Source organism: Trichoderma virens, assembly GCF_000170995.1.
Source record: "Trichoderma virens Gv29-8 chromosome Unknown TRIVIscaffold_68, whole genome shotgun sequence".
In the NCBI taxonomy this organism is placed as follows: Eukaryota; Fungi; Ascomycota; class Sordariomycetes; order Hypocreales; family Hypocreaceae; genus Trichoderma; species Trichoderma virens.
Window position 1 is genome coordinate 60908 of NW_014013681.1, and position 19227 is coordinate 80134.

Here is a 19227-nt window from a genome sequence, read left to right on the forward strand (position 1 = left end):
TTTTGCGATTCACCATCACTCTCCTTACAGCTCTTTTGCGATGTATTTAAATTCTCTGTCTTGCATTTTTATTTCGGGATTCTGGAGATAACGATAGATAAAATTCGCAGATGTTCCGTCACCGACCTCAACGATTCTTTTAATCACCACACAGCTCAATACTCCTTGGCGCGCTACAAGTCACAATGTTCACGGTGCTATTTGAAGTACATCCCTCTACTGAGAAAAAGCCCCTCTATCTTGACATAGGAAAGGCCCTCAGACCAGAGCTCCTTCAGATAGATGGCTTTATTGATAATATTCGCTATGCTTCTCTGACAAAGCCCGGCTGGATTCTATCACTTTCTACCTGGCGGGATGAAAAGTCGCTGGTTAGATGGCGAACTCAAGGTCGCCATCATAGCGCTCAACAGCAAGGCAGGGCCGAAGTTTTCCATGACTATCGACTACGAATATGTGAGGTCACTGCAGACACGCACATACCAGAAGGGCACAAATTAGAAGAACAGAGGCTGGACATTACGCGCACAGGTGATGCAGAGGCAATTGTGCTCATTAGTATGAATGAAACGGCATTGCAGAATCCACATCCAAACGAGGTACTCGAACTTCTTAACCTGGAGGTGGATCCATTGGCAAGTTTGGTATCTTGGGATATTTTCGAAGCGGTACTCAGTCCAGGCGATGTTATCGCGTATCTTTCATTCAAAACGTCGGATACCTCTTCTGAATTTATTCGAGCATATGAAACGAAAGGTGACGTCAGATTAAGGCAGGAGAGGGTCATACGAGATTATGGAATGTATGATCGATATGAGGCCCCGCAATATTATCCGGAGGTCCAGCGAAGGAGTTGAATAGGTACTTACTTGGGTGCAATGGATACCTAAACTTTGGCATCCAGTTGATTAAATAGGTGTACTCATGCTCCATGATTCATCATATCTTCCATCCACTTTGCAGTATCCAGTGCCATCAATAGTTTATTTTCCCGTCCCATTGCTTCACGTCCCGTTGGAATCGAAGAAGGTCACATAACGCTAATCAGATCTTAACCATTGTTCGTTTTATTACTCCGGTGTATTTGCTCAACTGCTCGATCTGCAGGTCGACCTTGTACGGGCCTTTGGTTTCGCACGTGTTCATCATAACAAGGGGGTTTCAACCTGTAGACATTGATGTTTTTACTCCGCAAAACTGCAATGACTCTGACGCAACTGTTTCTCCGCACAGAAAGTATAAATCCGCTCAAACCTTAAACAACCAGGCTACCTATACCTAGGAATTGCACGCTACTGATTACTACAGAAATCCTTCTTTATCAATCAATACTGTCCTCACATGAAGGGTGGCTACGAATATCTCCCCTCATCTCTATCCTTCTGCCATCTGTCGTCTCAACTTGCAGCATTCAACATTCAAAGATTTTATGCGCAATACCCTACATCCTGCGTCCCTAAGGGGTTTTTTAAAGCCCAAAATACCATTCTACAAAGAAATCATTCGGACCATGTTTACTCATTATGATGCAATCATTATTGGCTCAGGCCAAGGCGGTACGCCGCTTAGTATGGCTTTTGCGCAAGCGAAACACAAAACTGCATTGATTGAGAGCTCGCATGTAGGAGGTTGCTGCATCAATGAAGGATGCACTCCGACCAAAACTTTGATTGCATCTGGAAGAGTGGCGTATCTTTCGCGTCGCGGTCCTCAGTATGGTGTGTATACAAATCATGTCAACGCTGCCATGAATGATGTCCAGGTGAACATGGAGGTTGTAAGACAGCGGAAGCGCGATATCGTTGATAGTTTTCGCAATGGGAGTGAGCGCAAACTACAGGATGCCGGAGTGGAGCTTATCTTTGGCACAGCATGTTTCAAAGATGAGCATACGATCCAGGTACGCTGCAAGGACGGCCCTGAGAAGAGTCTCACCGCCGATCGTATCTTCATCTGCAGTGGAGAACGCCCAGCCATACCCAAGATGGATGGATTCAATGCTGCTGCCTTCCCGCCAGGTACTGTACTTGACTCAACCTCTATCCAAGAATTGGGAGTAGTTCCCTCACATCTCGTCGTTATTGGCGGAGGTTATATTGGCCTCGAATTTGGTCAGCTTTTCCGCCGACTAGGTGCCGCCGTTACTATTGTACAGCGAGGAGCTCAACTACTTCCCCGTGAAGATGCCGAGGTCGCGGAAATGATGCGCAATGTGCTAGAAGAGGATGGTATCCGAATTCTTCTAAACACGGCCCCTACGGCGATTCGCTCTCACACCACTACCCCAGTGTCGGTGTTGGTGTCTGGTCAGAATGGCCAATCCGAACTACCAGCCTCTCACGTGCTCTTTGCTGCTGGTCGCGTACCCAATACTGAGTTTCTGAACTTAGGCGCAGCTGGTATAGAGTCAACTGCTCGTAGTCATATTATAACGGACACACAGCTGCGAACAACCAATTCCCGAGTCTGGGCTCTTGGCGACGTCAAAGGCGGGCCAGCTTTTACACATATATCATATGACGACTTTCGTTTGCTACGCACTAACTTGCTGGAAGAGGGGAGCCTCAGTACCGCTGACCGCCTTGTACCTTACGTCGTCTATACCGATCCACAGCTTGGTCACGTTGGCCTACACGAGCATGAGGCTCGCGAAAAATTTCCAGATCGTGAGATTCAAGTCGCCAGCATGCCAATGTCGTATGTTGCACGCGCGTTGGAGACAGACGAATCTAGAGGATTAATGAAAGCAGTCGTTGACGCGGAGTCGAAGCAAATTCTTGGATTCACCTGCTTGGGGATCGAGGGTGGTGAGATAATGAGTTTGGTAGAGATGGCGATGATTGGAGGCGTCAAATGGCCAGTTTTGCAGAACGCAGTCTGGGCGCACCCCTCACTGGCTGAAAGCCTGAATAATATTTGGAGCTTTTTAAAATAGAGTGATAGGTTATTACCGCTAACAATCCTTATTGATTTACCACATCGGAAAATTTGGCAATGCATCCATCAAATCAGAATTGCTATAAGAAAAGTCAGTCATGTCGTAAGTCGGCATACGTTAAAGTAGAGAAACCCGGCTTTAGCTACTAAATCCGCAAGAACAGTTATAGAATTACTCTCATTAACTTGATTGTTTTCCAAATCCGAGAGCGGCTGTATGTAGAGATGTATGAACTTCGGATATCGGGGTTCATTTATACATGTATTCCCGAATCCTTTCTCCTCGCTCCTGCTCGCTCTTCCTCGGGCGGAGATAAGGCTACGCTATAATATCTGGGATATGTACAAAACTCCAACCAACCAAACTATTTCACACTATTTATTAGCAACACTTGCTCAACACTGTGCATCTATCTCCTGATTAGATTTCTATCCATCAATTGTCTTTCACTCCCGCAAAGATACAGAGAAACTTTTCCATCAGCAACATGCATCTTCCATCAGCCAATATGAGGGATCGAGAAATATCTTCTCGCGAAACCAATGCGCCTCAACTGGTAGAATATGTCACACCTCGTCACGATATATATCCTTTCATAGACCCAACCAGTGCTAATCTAGCTGGCAAATCTGTATTCATCACAGGAGCCTCTAAGGGTATTGGTAAGGCCACTGCCTTGGCCTTTGCAACGGCTGGCTGTTCAAAAATTGCAATTGCCGCACGTTCTTCACTTGATAATGTCGAAAAAGACATCAAGGAAGCTGCAGCTAAAGAAAAACACCCCGAGCCTCTGGTATTGAGCCTAACCGTGGACGTAATGTCAGAAGAGTCGGTACGAATGGCTGCCGAAGCTACCGCCCAGACATTTTCTGGAAGTCTCGATATCCTAATTTGCAATGCTGGCTACCTTGAGGATTGGAAAAATCTGGCCGAGTCAGAAGCTGATGAGTGGTGGAAGTCATGGGAAGTCAACATGAAGGGCACCTACCTATGTCACCGATATTTTATCCCCCTGCTGCTCAAGTCGCAAACAAAGACGATTATCAACTGCAGCAGCATAGGAGGACACTATATTATGCCAGGCGCTTCAAGTTACCAGACCTCGAAATTTGCATTAGCTCGTTTTACCGAGTTCGCCGACAAGGAGTATTATCAGCAAGGCTTGATTGTGATAAGCTTGCATCCTGGCGGCGTTGCTACAGAACTAGCTCATAACATGCCGACATATTTACACCAGGCTTTAATTGATCCACCAGAGTTACCTGCTCATACTTTTGTATGGTTAGTTAAGGAAAGGCGGGAATGGTTGTCTGGGCGGTTCATTAGCGTGTGTTGGGATATGCAAGAACTCGAACAAAAAAAGGACGAAATTCTAGAGAAGAATGCACTAAAAGTTCGGGTGGTCCTTTGAAACTGAGAAGTTTGGTCATTCAACTCATCGCAGACAACTAATTCAGATTATCAAGGCATGCGGGAGGATATCATTATCGTACCGAGAAGCAAGACAATACAAGTAAATTTCAGTTTTCTAACCTTGATTGGAGAACATGTGCTCCGAACGTCCTGGTTAAATTCTCGTCGGGTTCGGTGCGAGCATCCATAACCCGCGGACAACGAAATAATAAGCAAAAAACAACAGGACCTTCGAATTATCAACTCTTCTTACGTTAATTCTATCCCTCAGGGATACTCGTTTACTAATCCCTGAATGTCACAATGGAAATATCTTCGTTTGTACTAAAGCATGCGTTGCCTTTGAATGTTTTCTTTCTCATACCTCTCCCTTATATGCCATTGTTTCATCTCCGGATGTACTAAAACCAGCATGCGTTAACAATTATCGCAAAAGGATCATCATCTTTCATTCAATCTTATGAATATGGTTGAATTGAATATGAAGATTGACTCCCTTATGACGAAACGATGTTTCATATCTAAATGCGTGCATTCAACAGGTCAATTGCAATACTACGCTCTGGCTTTAAACAACGCTGGGTGAGCTAATATTCTCATATGCAGGGATCTGGATTTTTTTTTGTCTGGATCCCGATTGCAATTGGCCATCTTCTGTGCCTGTCTGGCCATGTATCCAATCATCGGGTTTATAATATCTATTTACCCATAAAGAAGGCAAAGAGCGATAAGATGCTTGGAATCACGTTGCAAAGTCATTGGTTGAACTTAATACATGCCAAGTTGGGCTGTGACTGCGGGCTTAAGACGTTGCAAGATTGCAGTAGTTTTGGTATTATAGCCGCCACTAGCAGCAACGACGCTTTAGCATATTTGTTTGTGCGTGCATATGCATTCTTAATTATTACTCAACCAAGGCCCATTGGACTTTTTGTTTTCTTCCCAAATACACATTGATACCAAGACCCCTGGCGATTGCGTGAATGGAGCACAATATCACTCAATGAGGAGACAAAAAATTGCGTGATAGCTCCAGAAACTCCCCTCATTTGCTTCTTGTTCATGTAACTCGCGGTTTAGATCTTCCGTTTAGTGTCGTGTCATGATCTCGGGGTAGCTTCCGACCGACATTTCTCTCCACATAATGATTATAGATGATGGTAAATTGGGAGTATAAAAATGACCTTCATTTGCCTACTCCCAATTTCTCTCATCCTTATCCAATGCGCTCAGCAATCGGATCCGGCACCTCATCTGCGATTAGAACCATGAAGTTCCTGACGACTCTAGCCTTTCTGGCGCCATTGGTGGCTTCACGCTCTGTTAATGTGGAGTCACCGAGCCCACGTACAGACAAAGTCAGCTATGATGGGTATCACGTCTACAGCATAAGAGCAGCAGACAAGATCGAGGCCGAATTCATTGAGAAACGATTCGCAAACTACCATACAGAGGTTACAAGCCGCGGATTCGAAGTCGCTATTCCGCCCAATGAAGTCCGTAGCTTCAAAGAGTTGGATCTCAATGCCCGCCTGCTGAGCGCCGACCTTGGAGAACAAATTCGACGTGAGGATAAGGCCTCGGTCTATAAGCGTGGGCTACACAGGGCCGGCCAGCTACCAGACCTCTCTTGGTATCAGTCGTATCACCCATACGAAGATCATCTTCAGTATTGGGATGACTTGGCTGCAGCTTTCCCAAAGAATTCTAAAAAATATGACATTGGCACTTCATATGAAAATCGCACCATACATGCGTTTCACCTGTTTGGCGATAAGGGTGAGAAAGGCAATAAGCCCATCATTCTGTGGCATGCCACTGTTCATGCTAGAGAGTGGATTACCACCTCGGTATTGCTCCTAAGATCACCCATACATCTGTGACTGGTCTAATAAATCTTGCAGGTAATTGAATACTGGGCGTGGCAGCTGATTAACGGATACAAGACAAAAAATAAGGAGATTACAAAGTTCTTAGACTACTATGACTTCTGGCTTGTTCCATTCCACAACCCGGATGGTAAGAAGTTTTTCACTGGGATATCAGTATAATAAAAAATGCTGATATAAGTCTCGTCCTATAGGCTTCTCTTACACGCAAACGACTGATCGAATGTGGCGTAAGAACCGATTGCCTCGCAGCAACACCACATGTGTTGGCACAGATCTTAACCGCAACTGGAAATTTGAATGGGGAGGCGAACCAAGCACTGGAGCTGCATCCACCAACCCATGCGCTGAGACCTTTCAAGGTCTAAACCCAGGTGACACCCCTGAAAACATCGCGGTATCAGGGCTCTCAGACAAACTCGGAGCATCACGCAAGGGAATTCGGTCCTACATTGATCTTCACAGCTACGGTCAGAAGATCCTGACGCCTCCTGGTTGGACCTGCAACACCACTCAATATCCTGCCACGCTTCCTCGCATGCTTGAGATTGCTGGAGGCTTTGCAAATGCTGTACAAGCATTCGATACCCGGAATGAGACTTATCAGTATGGTACGGGTTGCGATATTGAATACTATTCAGCAGGGAATGGCCGTGATCACCACTATGGCGCCTATGGCGCGGACCATTCTTGGACGCTTGAATTAGACCCAGTAACATCTGGTCAAGGTGGCTTTGTTCTGCCTCCTGAAAATATCTGGCCCGTTGTTCAGGAGCAGTGGGCTGGGGAGTTGTGGTTGCTCAATAATGTATGGAAAAATTAGGACAATTCTATCTGTCAAGATTTGATAGTCTGGAACAGATTGACAGATGATCTATTATTAACTAGCCACAATTTGTATATCATAATTGAGGATAATAGAAATACAAATATTACAACGATAGATTCTGTTATATATCCACTTGATCTTTTTCATTCACAGTTCAGTCTGAATAGCGGGGCTAGTTAATAATGCACTGAGACAATGTTAAAACAAGTCAAGAATCCTAAATACAAATTCTTACGCCCGAGACTGGTAATTCTATGTGAAACCAAGGCGCCTGATCTTTTCCAGCAGAGTTGGGAAAAGGGAAAGGCGGAGCCCAATGATCGCTGTTACCAGTTCAGTGTCTAGATTGCGTCCATACATTGACCTCCTTCATTTATAATTTGATTCGTATGTACCCATTGCCTTAATGGTATTTTTTCTCATTTATTGCAAAATTGACTTGCAGCGCTTTGTCGAGAAACACTTTGAAGGATCAAGGGTCGCATCTGTAATAATATCACCCCGGACTACAGCAACTATAATACGGAAACATACGGACCTCAATCAATTTCAAACACCAGCATTCATCGAGGTAAGTGGGCCATGGCCGGAGGGAGTGGGCCTGGCTGGCAGGATTAGACAAATGATAGCCACACCCCGATGCACCTACCCTCCCCATGTTGTCCAATATAGCAATAAGGCGTATATCTAATGCACAATGACTAAGGTCTTTTTTTCTCTTTCCCTTTTGGTTTGTTTCTTTCGCATAGGGTACTTATTTGAGAGTATATTTGAGCTTAAATTGCCTTTCTGTGCCCACCTACCGAGAAAGAGTATCATATATATCGAGTAGTTATATCATCGAAGTACTGAGAAGACACTAAGTCACCGATACATCTACTGTATTCCCAAGCTCTGGTGATCCTGGTGTTGTGGCCTCCTCCATGCACTTCAAAGATTTTGAGATCTCAAGTGCGGTTTATGTTTTATAATTATCTCATAGATTAAATTCGCCATCTAATAAGCCTTTGAACAGGATACATTCATGCTCTATTACTAATGATGTGATATATTATGAAGAACGTTCCTGTTGTCCATGCGTATGATTGGAGGCAGCAAATTACCACTTATCGAAAAATACGTTGAAAACTATTCATCCCTCGCTTTATCAAAGGTCAACGATTATCTTTTAACATCCATAACTTAGTAATAGCAACTCGTTCAATCTACATTAATTATCTTTGCATTAATGCTATGATTCATAATCAGGTGAACATATGAAATATTAAGTAACGTTGCCATCATTATGCTGTAATATAAGTGTTGTAAATCGGTCGCTACATTGTTGCTTTACATATTATGTGGATTTAGTTTAGGGTAATATCTGCAATTAGCTAACCAAAAACACCAATCTTAGTATTGGTGTATGACCCAAAAGAATTTAGATATTACGAGCCTATACACGATATGAAATGGATCGATCGTAGTGCTGTCCCAGCAACGGCTCTTTATTATTTCATATACTCTCATCCATACGTCCCGCCTGTGTGCTATACGTCCGTCGTCTTATCACAGTGTTGGATCCATATTGGCAAGGTATTATTGACCGAATGGCAAACCGTTTGAAACGTGTTTATGGTATCAGTAAATATGAAATATTTCTACGGATATGGAATTAATGTTCAACTGCCGAAGCATCTCATAAATTCCCACAAGATGCAATGGGTCCCAGCGGGGCGAAATATACACCTTTCCGCGAATGGCTACAAAATCCGGCTGTCTAACGCCTAGTATAGTTTAAGCATTATGCAGTGATTTCGGCTTATCTTATTACAACGGCTGCAATAACTTGATAATTGACTCTATTACCTGCTACTCTTTTTTTTATGAGCTAAATATCTGGTACTTCGAACCCAAGATTATTAAACAAGATAGATTATTAATCTTTGATGTAGCGATCGTGAGGGTACAAAAAGTAATGGTAACTGGTGATCTCGGCATATAAATAGTTGATCTCTCTCTTTTTAACATCAATAAATCTCAACTATAATGTACAATTTGTTAGGTTTCTGATATGAACCTTTTTTGATCCTATTAAGCTTGGAAAGAATGGCGACGCAAGTCATGGCAAAAAAGATTGTCACTGTAGTCGGTGCTACAGGCATCCAAGGCGGCTCAGTCATCGATATTCTTGTTAAAGATGATAAATACCGTATTCGTGCTGTCACACGAAACTGCCAAAGCCAGTCAGCCAAAGATCTTGTGGCTAGGGGAGTGGAAGTTGTCCAAGCCACCACGAATGATGTTTCGTCCTTAACGGCGGCTTTCCAAGGCTCATCAATCATATTTGGTGTGACGGATTTTTTTGGACTATTTGCCAAAGAAGGATCCTTGAAAGCGATGGAAATCGAGTCCTCTCAAGCTTTCAATCTCGCAAAAGCAGCTGCAGCAACGCCAACCCTGGAACACTACATATGGTCAACTTTACCTGACGCTAAAACGCAGAGCTCAGGGAAGTATTTAGTTCCTCATTTCGCAAGTAAGAATGTCGCTGACCGGTATATTCAATCACAACAAGAATTATTTGCAAAGACTACATTTGTTATCATCGGCTACTATGCGGCAAATTTCTACTGGCAGACTCACACCCCAATTTCTGTTCCATCAGCGGGCAAATACGTTCAACTCAATGGATACCCGGCAGATACACCTCTCCGGCCTATTGGTGATGCAAAGAACAATGTTGGCATTTTCATAAAAGCTATAATTGACCAACCCAATAAAACTCTACCTAGAAAGCATGTGCTAGCCCACACGGAGAATATTACATGTGGTGAAATGCTGCAGTTATGGGCAGAAGCTCAAGGGAAGCCAGCAGAGTACATTGAGCTTCAGCCGGAAGATTTCAACAAAATATGGCCAGGTTGGGCTGAGGAGATTGGAATCATGATGCAATTCTTTTGGTGGGCTAAGGTTACCAGATCACAAAATGACGGCGTCTTAAGTCGAAGCGACTTGGGGATTTCTACAGGTCTTATTGGGACAAAAGAGGCATTCTCTACCATGAAATTTTGAATCGATGTTCCATATATGATATATATAACCTATTAGGATTATCTACGTAGAAGAATTATAGTCATCTTTTTCATGGCTCGATTCATTGTGCCCAATGGCACCTTGGCGGTCACTCCAATGCAGATCCAGGTTTGTTTTCCCACATAGCTCTGCATTTTGCGAGAACATGGAACGTGAATCTGAGAGACTGTGAGAATCATTTAACTGATGGCTTTTACGTGGTACTATAAATAATAGGATCAGACCTGAATTTTCTTCATCTCAAGATGCAAAGTTGATGTTATCAGCCGGCAATGAAATGGAATGGCGATATTGGTACGAACTGGGTTTGGTGACTAAGCAGATGTGTGGGAGGGGTAATAACCCCAATGTCTAGGCTGAATAAGAGGAGGGGAAAATCTCCAGAGTCGAATCAATCGCATTACGACAACAAGCAGACCGAAACATATGACTATGAAGATACTTTTCTAACAGAGGATCAGATCCATTTAAATCCAAGCTCAAGAGAGCGGCGCTCCAACCACCGAAATTAGTGGCCGGCAACAGAGAGACAGCTTCATATCCTTTGGCTCAATTGAGGGGGAGAAGAGGGAGAGACGATGTTACCGCCACATTCTCTCCTCCCAACTAGGATGCTTCTGCGGTCGCTATTGGTAGCCGGAATCACTAGCCACCCGATGCTTCTGGCTCCAGGATTAGCCACGTTGAACTTCCTGTCCAAACCCCGAGCCCCCCTGTTTAATGTTGAGAGGAACCCATTGCTACATAGCATCTTGAAGAATGTACTTTACAACCACTTCTGTGCCGGGGAAAATGCGAGCGAGGTCAAAGCTACGATACAAAACATAAAAAACATGGGATTTTGCGGTGTAATCCTTACCTATGCAAAAGAGGGTCCAGGAAGATCTTCTGGTGATAACAGCCAACTCGACCCCGAATCACAAAAAGTTGATACCGAGATTGAAGCATGGCACCAAGGCGTTTTGCAAACAGTCCGAATGATTGGCGAGGGAGATTTTATAGCATTAAAGTGGGTCTTTTCCTTTTCTTTTACAGTTTGGCTGTGTCCGTTTAATGACCAACAGGAGAATAGGTTGACTGGGGCTGGCGCGGCGGTAACAACAGCACTCTCTTTGGGCAATCCACTTCCGACTCAGATGGAGAGTGCATTGGCAGATCTCTGTGGTGAAGCTATCAGCCGAAATGTAAACATTTTCTTAGATGCGGAGCAGCATCATGTTCAGACCGGAATTAATAAAGTCGCCCTCGATCTGATGCGCCGCTACAATCGGGGTGATGTGGCAATAGTATTTAACACTTATCAAGCTTACCTGAAGTCAACTTCAGTAACTTTACTTGATCACTTGGACTACGCGAAGAAAGACGGCTTTACAATAGGCATAAAGCTAGTTCGGGGTGCGTACATGAGCACAGAGCCTCGCCATCTTATCCACGATACCAAGGCAGAGACGGATGCTTCGTATGATCTCATTGCAGAAAGTCTCATCCAAGGACAATTTGCTGGTTGGGGGCAAGACGAATCTTTCAGCTCTCCAAGACTGCATCTATTTTTGGCGACTCATAATCGTACTAGTACTCTGAAAGCTCAAGAACTGCAACAAGATCGGACAAAGGCTGGACTACCGCGAATTCAAGTTCAATACGGTCAGCTACTTGGAATGGCAGATGAAGTAAGTTTTACACTCCTTCAGCGAAACAAGGAGGATATGCAAAGCCAAGGGCTCGTGGTGAGCGACGTATACAAATGTCTTACTTGGGGCACAATTGGCGATTGCATTTTTTATCTTCTACGGCGCGCCAACGAGAACAAAGATGCTGTGTCGAGAACGGTGGCCGAATATCGTGCCTTGAGGAGAGAAGTGGCCAGGAGAATCAAGAACGTGTTCACATTTTAATTAGTCATGGCATTTGGAATCGAAGGTTCAGTCTAATTATTGCATATAGAACAGTTACACTTTGATGCATAGCAGGTTGTCCATGAATTTTGGATAACGGTTCACATGATATGCATAGAACCAAGCTTGGCAATCGATTTTAACACAGAAAGCTTACAGTGTACCTCAAATTCCTTATTGTGGCGGAGGATCTTTCTGTCTGCGTCTTGCTTCATACGATTTCCACCAAGTTGCCGAGTTCACCCATAATGCTGTAGAGAGAGCCGATGTTGATTAGCTTATCTCGAATCCTGGAGATGTGTTTAGGCGAAAGGACGGGAAGAAACGTAACTTACACATAGCGAATAGAGTCAATGCTTCTATAATGATTCCAGGTGTTATTAGCATAAAAGCAACCACCAGTGAATCAAATGGCAGTGTGCGAGTCTTACCGGCATCCAAGTGGCCCTGTGGAGTGTGGGTATCCGGGTCTAAGCCATCAGTGCCCTTGGCGACATTATAGAGACATTCAATACTCCCCGATGTAATAACAGGTTCTCCAGAGGCTAAACATTCAATGTCCTCTTTTTCACAGGTTGATTAGCCCAGATCGCCTTCGGTATCTCAATGCAAGCTTACTTTGTTGAATTCCTTTGGGTGTAAATGCTTCTGCATGTGATAACTCGTGGATCAGGGTTGTCACCAGAAACTGCCCCAGCCAACCTATATCGGATTTCTGATATATCAATTTGTCCAAGGCCGCTTTTTGATATTCATTGGGTTGCGAATTTGTTGGAACATGTAGCCGGCGAAACTCCAGGCCGTCCATTACTGAATTCGACTCGGCAGTGATCCATTGGTCGGACCGCGAAGGGCAAAAAGTCAAGGTTTCGTCAAGATTCTCGCGCGATGGGTTCTCTACGTACGCATATATGTCCGAAGTTGGAATAACGAGCGACCCTATATTTCGGTGAGTTTGTCCGCGATATTCTTCGCAGATGTCTGTCACTCCAACCCATATATGGCCTGTGCGAGTGGAATGGGATCCCACTGCTCGTGATACGAAATAGATTCCTTGGTAGGCTTTTGCATTCAACCGATTAGTATAACGCCATTTTCGGATCTTGGGGAGCTTACGGTTTGCAGCTTGGGGATAATCTAATTGGTCAATTAAACATGAATGATGTCCAATAGGAGAAAGAAATTGGGGGTCATCGAACCGTCAATATATCGTGTGCCACGGTCATTGTATTCGGACATGTACTCTGCTTCATTGCAATACATTTGTAATTTCGGGTGATCAGCAATATGAGCCCCAAGCAAATATTGCTGGATCGTGTACTTCATGGTGAATAGCATGGCTGCGACAGTAAAGAAAGTTAGAATTCGTGCAAGTAAATATGTTCCATCAAGGTACACTTGCTACGCGTATGCAACATGGCGTCCATATTTCCTCTATTCCAGTGTGGATTATTAGGGAGGTAGAGTCTTCGAATCAAAAAGCTATATGTAGAGAACACATTGTCTTCGTCAAAAGTTCGGCCTTGCTTGGTAGCCTTTTCAGGTCTAAGAAGACCGGAACCGTCGCCGCTAAAAAGCGGAATAAGCAGGTCCATCATTTCGAATGCGTTTCCAAGCTAGGCTAGAGGTCAGCAATGGCCCCAGAACCTCATAGATGGTGTTATTTCTCACTATGAGCTCCGCATCTTCAAAAGCCTGCTCAATGTAGGGTGCGATTCTACCATCTTGACAGTTTTGAAAGGCATCCTGTTTAGCTCTTGAGTTTACTTTTCGAGGAGCTGTAATATTTGCAGTTGGATGATCAGTTGGCAGAGAGAAAGTGTTGAGTGTAAGGGCTGAAAGTGCAAATAATCGAAAGAGGAAAAGAGCTGACCGTCTCATGGCTGTAAATAGAAAGAGAACAAATGATAATTGACGAAGTTGGTTTCTATGATTTGAAAATAAGAAAACACAATTTAAGTAAATCGAGAACGTGAATCCAGCCGATATAGGAGGTGTTGTGAGGATTACGATCTAGTGCCAAGATAACACAAAGGCACTAACACTATGTTGCGTCTGTAAAATTAAGCAAATAAAATATATAGAGCAAGAACCAACGCTCTTTTCAATAGTGACATATCGCCATAACGTCAATACTCTCAAACATTAACAAGTTGTCACCGGAAGTCAAGCCCAACAACCAACAAGTTCTCCTCAAGGGAACGTTACATTTCACGTAACAACGGTATGTTCCATTGTTTAATGATTTGATAATAACTATTAAAAAATTTCATGAGGAGAGTTATAACGTTATGATTAACCCTTGATTGCAGAACCGTCAACATCTTAGCACTGCGGTAAAGTGGCTTTATATCACACATATTACACTAATCTATTATTAATTCACATTGCAAGTTGAATCATCTGGATTATTATATACTTTCTCTCTCAGGCAAATATGCCTTGGATAAGTCTCTGGACTATTACGTGGCTGCTTGCGTGGACTATCACAGCAGTAGCAGCAAGCACGCCAGAGCATGTTTCGTCGGATGACTACGATGCAACAGCTTTTCAATCCCAGTTCAATCGCTGCCCAGTCCCTTGTTTAGACGAATCACCTGAAGATTGGAGTGTTTATTCTTCATTTGAAAGACTTTCACAATGTGACCGCCCCATGCTTTTCGATCTAGCAATCCATACGCCAATCAACGACAAGAAAAAGTCCGTTCTAATTCGTGCTTGTACGACTTCCACGTCAAACAAAAAGTCTCACCATAAATCAGACGCTGCGAAAAGAGAATTGGATGCCTGCCGCGACTCTTTTGTTCAAACCAAGGTCCAACTACATGTTTCGCGGGATGTTGACAAACCCACTACTAAACCCAGAGAAGGTTTGATCATTCTGTTCAACAAGATGAAGGATTATGCACAATCTATCGTTGCCACTACCGGCTGTAGCAAAGAGAGCGATGTTATGCTTGGCTACTTTGACGGTTCAGTTGTGGGCATTTACGCCGGAAGATCATTGGCTTCAGCTACTGTCCCACCCATGATTGACCATTTGTTTGATCAGTACAAATATCCCGGCTATGCTACATCTAGTATGCTAACACAGATATGTGGCCATGAAAGTGACATGGATCATACAGCCGGTGTGGCAGTGTCATTAGAGGCTGATATTGACTACGTTCAATCTGCGTTATTATCTTGGAATCAGGGAGAGTGTGCCAGCAAGCCTAACATAGCAGACGACGGATCTACCTACCGAGATCTCACCATTCACCAAGTGCCTCTACCAGCCGCTTTAAACTCTGTGGCCCAGGGTGTTGAGAATGTGAACTCTGGATCCAAAGATCTGGGTAGAGTCACAAACATGGCCGAGCATCTCGATGCACAGGTAAATGGGAAATATTGCACCATGCATAAGATCGCTGTTGGTGATACGTGCGCTTCGATAGCAAAAACATGCAAGATTTCGGTCGCCAATTTTCTCAAGTATAACGATGTCAAAGGGGATGGAAACGACTTTTGCAGGAAACTTCAAGCAGAGAAGAATATATGTTGTTCATCCGGCTCAAGCAAACCACTCCCTGAAGACAACGGAGGCTGCTATACTTACACTATAAAGGCAAATGACGAGTGTTCGACCATCGGTGCCCCTTGGAATCTTACACCAAAAGATATTGAAGGCTTCAACAACAAGATAACTTGGGGATGGAGGGGCTGCCCGAACTTGACTGTGGGTCTCAAGGTTTGTCTGAGCAAAGGCTCGCCGCCGATGCCAGCTCCCATCAGCAACGCCGTCTGCGGCCCTCAAAAACCCGGTACCGTCAACCCAGGGCAAGTCAAAGATGCTTCCACTCTGGCTAAGCTCAATCCATGCCCTCTTAACTCTTGTTGTAATATTTGGGGTCAATGTGGAATTGATTCCCTCTTTTGCACAAAAGCAGACGGACCAACGGGAAACCCTGGAACTGCACCTCCCCGTGCCAATGGATGCATCTCAAATTGTGGCACCGACATTGTGAACAATGATAAACCTCCCTCTAACGGATTCAAACGCGTCGGCTATTACGAGGCATTCAACTGGGAGCGCTCTTGCTCGCACATGAGATCAGAGATGTCAAACACGCAAAAATACACTCATATGCATTGGGCGTTTGGAGACGTCAAAAGCGATATGTCGGTATCCATTAATGATACATACGGCCAGTGGTATGGGTTTATGGGATTGAAAGATGTCAAAAAGATTGTTTCATTTGGCGGCTGGGGAATTTCTACGGGAGTTGAGTCATATGAAGTACTCCGAAAAGCTATGTCTCCCGAGAGCCGAGATCGCTTCATATCAAATGTTGTTTCTTTTGCAAAAGAAGCCAACGTCGATGGCATTGACTTCGATTGGGAGTACCCCGGCGTGAGTCAAATCTAACAATCTGTCACTTGTTGCTTTAGTCACAATATGCTTACATTATGATACAAATCTAGGCACCTGATATCCCTGGTATTCCAAAAGGTCTACCAAGTGATGGTCCCAACTATCTTAACACACTTCGTGCCTTGCGGAAAGCGTTGCCGGCCAGGTACTCTCTTTCTATTGCGGTTCCTGCGTCATATTGGTATTTGCGTCCTTTTCCTATCCAAGAAATGTCCCAAGTCGTGGATTACATTGTATACATGGCGTATGATCTTCATGGTAAACATCGCTTTCCCAGATCGAGATATTCGCTCACCGACTAACGTGTATTATAGGCCAATGGGATGTTGGAAATGGATGGGCCATGTCCGGGTGCCCAAGCGGAAATTGTTTGAGAAGCCATATTAACCAGACGGAGGTTGTTTTGGCGCTTTCTATGAGTGGGTCTTCAGTTACCCTATTGACTTTCTCATCAAAAATATGGAGCAGTATTGCTAATTTATATTGGAATCAGTCACCAAAGCTGGTGTAAATGCCAACAAGGTTTTCGTGGGAGAATCCAGTTATGGACGATCTTTTCGAATGTCCAATGCGGGATGCACAGGGCCAGACTGCACATTTACAGGCGCCAATGGTCAATCTAATGCCGCAAAGGGAAGATGTACAAACGCTAGCGGATACCTTTCTAATGCCGAGATCAGCGAGATTATTTCCAAGTCATCGAAGTCGAAAAGGACATGGTTCGACAAGGACACAGCCTCAGATTATCTGGTATACAATGGTAAGATTGCCCATACTTGAGGTCTCTGCAGACATTGTAGATACTAATGCAGTACAGACGTTGAGTGGGTGGCCTACATGTCCGATAAAACAAAGGAAATCCGCCGTGACAAATGGAAGAAGCTAAACTTTGGCGGATCAGTCGACTGGGCAGTTGACTTGCAAGAATTTAACGTGGCAGACACCGTCGGCCCGCATGGACAGTATAATAATGCCTCTTGCATACAAGTTTTTGATAACATGATATGGGATTGGCTCAACCCGTCTATTGAAGCAGTCGCAGGATGCACGAATATTCTCCAACCATCACCTCTCCCGACTGCAGTAACCCTTACAGCATATACGACAATTACTCTACAATTGGGAACCTCGTTAAGCACGACGGTAGTATCTGCGTCCTTCTCCATCTCAGAGGTCAGCTATCAGCCATTTACCTTTAATGAATCACACATCAGTACATTTAGTTCCGGACAAATGCTCACGTATAATCCCACTCCCCGGATAACGCCCAATCCCGTTACAATCGGCATACCTACCGGTTGGACTGTCACAGGAGTAGGAAAAGCTACTGGAGGAAATGCTTTAAAAGAACCTTCTGTGTCAATTATAGGACTTCCACAAATGACTAGTACCAGTTCATCTGACCACGGAATTGGATTCTTACTGCCTATTACCTGGCTCCCAACTGTCAGCTACAAAATTCCGTCGATTCTCACTCCAAAGCCACCAGCTCCTACTGAGCTCCCAGATGATGACGAGCACCCAATTATCAATGCTCCTACACCTCCAGGTGTTGTTGACTGCAAAGATAACTCGTGTACCAAAGGCCAAGACTGTGATAATGACAAGTGCTTGCAGGGAGGAGATTGTTACGGGGAATCGTGTGTGTCCGCCGGAAAATGCAAAGGTAAGAAATGCATCCGCGGAGGAAATTGCGTCGGTTTCCATTGTCAGCAAGGAGGTATTTGTGAAGGAGAAGCGTGTGAAAAGGGGGGCGGTTGCTCGAAGAAGGGCTCCGGAAACTGCAACTCCGGGGAGTGCAGAGGTAAAGGCTGTTTCCCTCGGTCCAAGTGCTCCGGCGCACAATGCGAAAGGGTTACCATCAAGCCTCTTCCCCGTCCAAAAGGCACTCCAGTGAGACTCCCAAGGCCGACTTGCCTCTTTGGATGTCCGAAACTCCCGGATTGTCCCTTTTGGGATCTCTCCTGCAACGCGCCATGCGGCCTGATTGGTTGTCCTCCGGGTCGGCAACCAACAGCAAAGGCCTGCACAACTTTGCAAACGGGTAGAGATTGCACAGAATTCATCAGTAGCACACAAGTGCAGACGAAACCAACCACTTCCTGGTCGACTACTACTCGAACTCGATGCGAGAATGTGGTTGATTGCGAAGTTACCGACATGACTTTCACGACAACTATAAAATCATCAACAGAAGAGCCAGATCCAACGTATATCGCAAAGATCATAGAGTATGAAGGCATGAAACTGATGAAGGATAAAGATCTTTTAGCCTCTATCGGTAAAGATGAAGACGAGTTTTTCTCTTTGCTCGAATCGCCCACAACAACCACCTTGGAAATATCAACCACCTCGGAAATTACCTCGACTCCTTCAGAAGAAGCCTCTTCAGAGCCTACTCAAACGCCAGAAGTCACATGCGGGATTGCGCTTTACCCCCCGCTCATGTGGCGATTAGACATCATTGACATGACAGGCAGTTGGGTCTGGGACGATGAAGGTAAAAATCTGCAGAGCGAAATCAAAGGCTGCGGTGCAATGACTGGATGGGAATGGTTCAAGAGAAAAGACGGGACGCGCGAGTGCCGCTTTAACCTACCGCTGATTATAAAGGAAGGGTGCGTAGAGAGGGCGATAGCCTCCGCAGGTGGTCCGGACATAGACTGTATTTTCGCTTTCGGCTGAAAGTGTACTCCGTGCGGAGTTTCTAGGCACAATATCCGCGTTTGATACTATTTCAACGCTAATGTCCAAGCGTATACTCCTTGTTTCTG

The 19227-nt window shown here is 44.6% G+C and overlaps 8 protein-coding genes across 8 annotated transcripts; 7 read left to right on the top strand and 1 right to left on the bottom strand.

The window, feature by feature from the left end:
* Window positions 1–185: 185 nt before the first annotated feature.
* TRIVIDRAFT_222865 (uncharacterized protein) lies at window positions 186–857 on the top strand (the record flags this gene model as incomplete). Its single annotated transcript, XM_014100341.1, has 1 exon — window positions 186–857. The coding sequence occupies one exon, from the start codon at window positions 186–188 to the stop codon at window positions 855–857; it is 672 nt and encodes a 223-aa protein (XP_013955816.1).
* A 535-nt stretch (window positions 858–1392) lies between these two features.
* On the top strand, window positions 1393–2983 carry TRIVIDRAFT_170560 (uncharacterized protein; the record flags this gene model as incomplete). The annotated part of the gene is made up of 1 exon (XM_014100342.1): window positions 1393–2983. The coding sequence occupies one exon, from the start codon at window positions 1430–1432 to the stop codon at window positions 2933–2935; it is 1506 nt and encodes a 501-aa protein (XP_013955817.1).
* Window positions 2984–3425: 442 nt separating this feature from the next.
* Window positions 3426–4349, top strand: TRIVIDRAFT_152101 (uncharacterized protein; the record flags this gene model as incomplete). Its single annotated transcript, XM_014100343.1, has 1 exon — window positions 3426–4349. The coding sequence occupies one exon, from the start codon at window positions 3426–3428 to the stop codon at window positions 4347–4349; it is 924 nt and encodes a 307-aa protein (XP_013955818.1).
* A 1270-nt stretch (window positions 4350–5619) lies between these two features.
* TRIVIDRAFT_52825 (uncharacterized protein) lies at window positions 5620–7063 on the top strand (the record flags this gene model as incomplete). Its single annotated transcript, XM_014100344.1, has 3 exons — window positions 5620–6201; window positions 6256–6370; window positions 6435–7063. 3 exons carry the CDS (start codon window positions 5620–5622, stop codon window positions 7061–7063), a joined length of 1326 nt encoding a protein of 441 aa, XP_013955819.1.
* A 703-nt stretch (window positions 7064–7766) lies between these two features.
* TRIVIDRAFT_192029 (uncharacterized protein) lies at window positions 7767–10123 on the top strand (the record flags this gene model as incomplete). Its single annotated transcript, XM_014100345.1, has 2 exons — window positions 7767–7775; window positions 9185–10123. The coding sequence occupies 2 exons, from the start codon at window positions 7767–7769 to the stop codon at window positions 10121–10123; spliced, it is 948 nt and encodes a 315-aa protein (XP_013955820.1).
* Window positions 10124–10555: 432 nt separating this feature from the next.
* TRIVIDRAFT_91314 (uncharacterized protein) lies at window positions 10556–12187 on the top strand (the record flags this gene model as incomplete). Its single annotated transcript, XM_014100346.1, has 2 exons — window positions 10556–11153; window positions 11217–12187. 2 exons carry the CDS (start codon window positions 10723–10725, stop codon window positions 12037–12039), a joined length of 1254 nt encoding a protein of 417 aa, XP_013955821.1.
* A 26-nt stretch (window positions 12188–12213) lies between these two features.
* On the bottom strand, window positions 12214–13784 carry TRIVIDRAFT_222871 (uncharacterized protein; the record flags this gene model as incomplete). The annotated part of the gene is made up of 7 exons (XM_014100347.1): window positions 12214–12290; window positions 12375–12398; window positions 12471–12602; window positions 12658–13176; window positions 13239–13379; window positions 13445–13655; window positions 13761–13784. 7 exons carry the CDS (start codon window positions 13782–13784, stop codon window positions 12214–12216), a joined length of 1128 nt encoding a protein of 375 aa, XP_013955822.1.
* Window positions 13785–14476: 692 nt separating this feature from the next.
* Window positions 14477–19138, top strand: TVC13 (glycoside hydrolase family 18 protein; the record flags this gene model as incomplete). The annotated part of the gene is made up of 5 exons (XM_014100359.1): window positions 14477–16432; window positions 16504–16642; window positions 16768–16872; window positions 16947–17213; window positions 17271–19138. 5 exons carry the CDS (start codon window positions 14477–14479, stop codon window positions 19136–19138), a joined length of 4335 nt encoding a protein of 1444 aa, XP_013955834.1.
* Window positions 19139–19227: the final 89 nt, after the last annotated feature.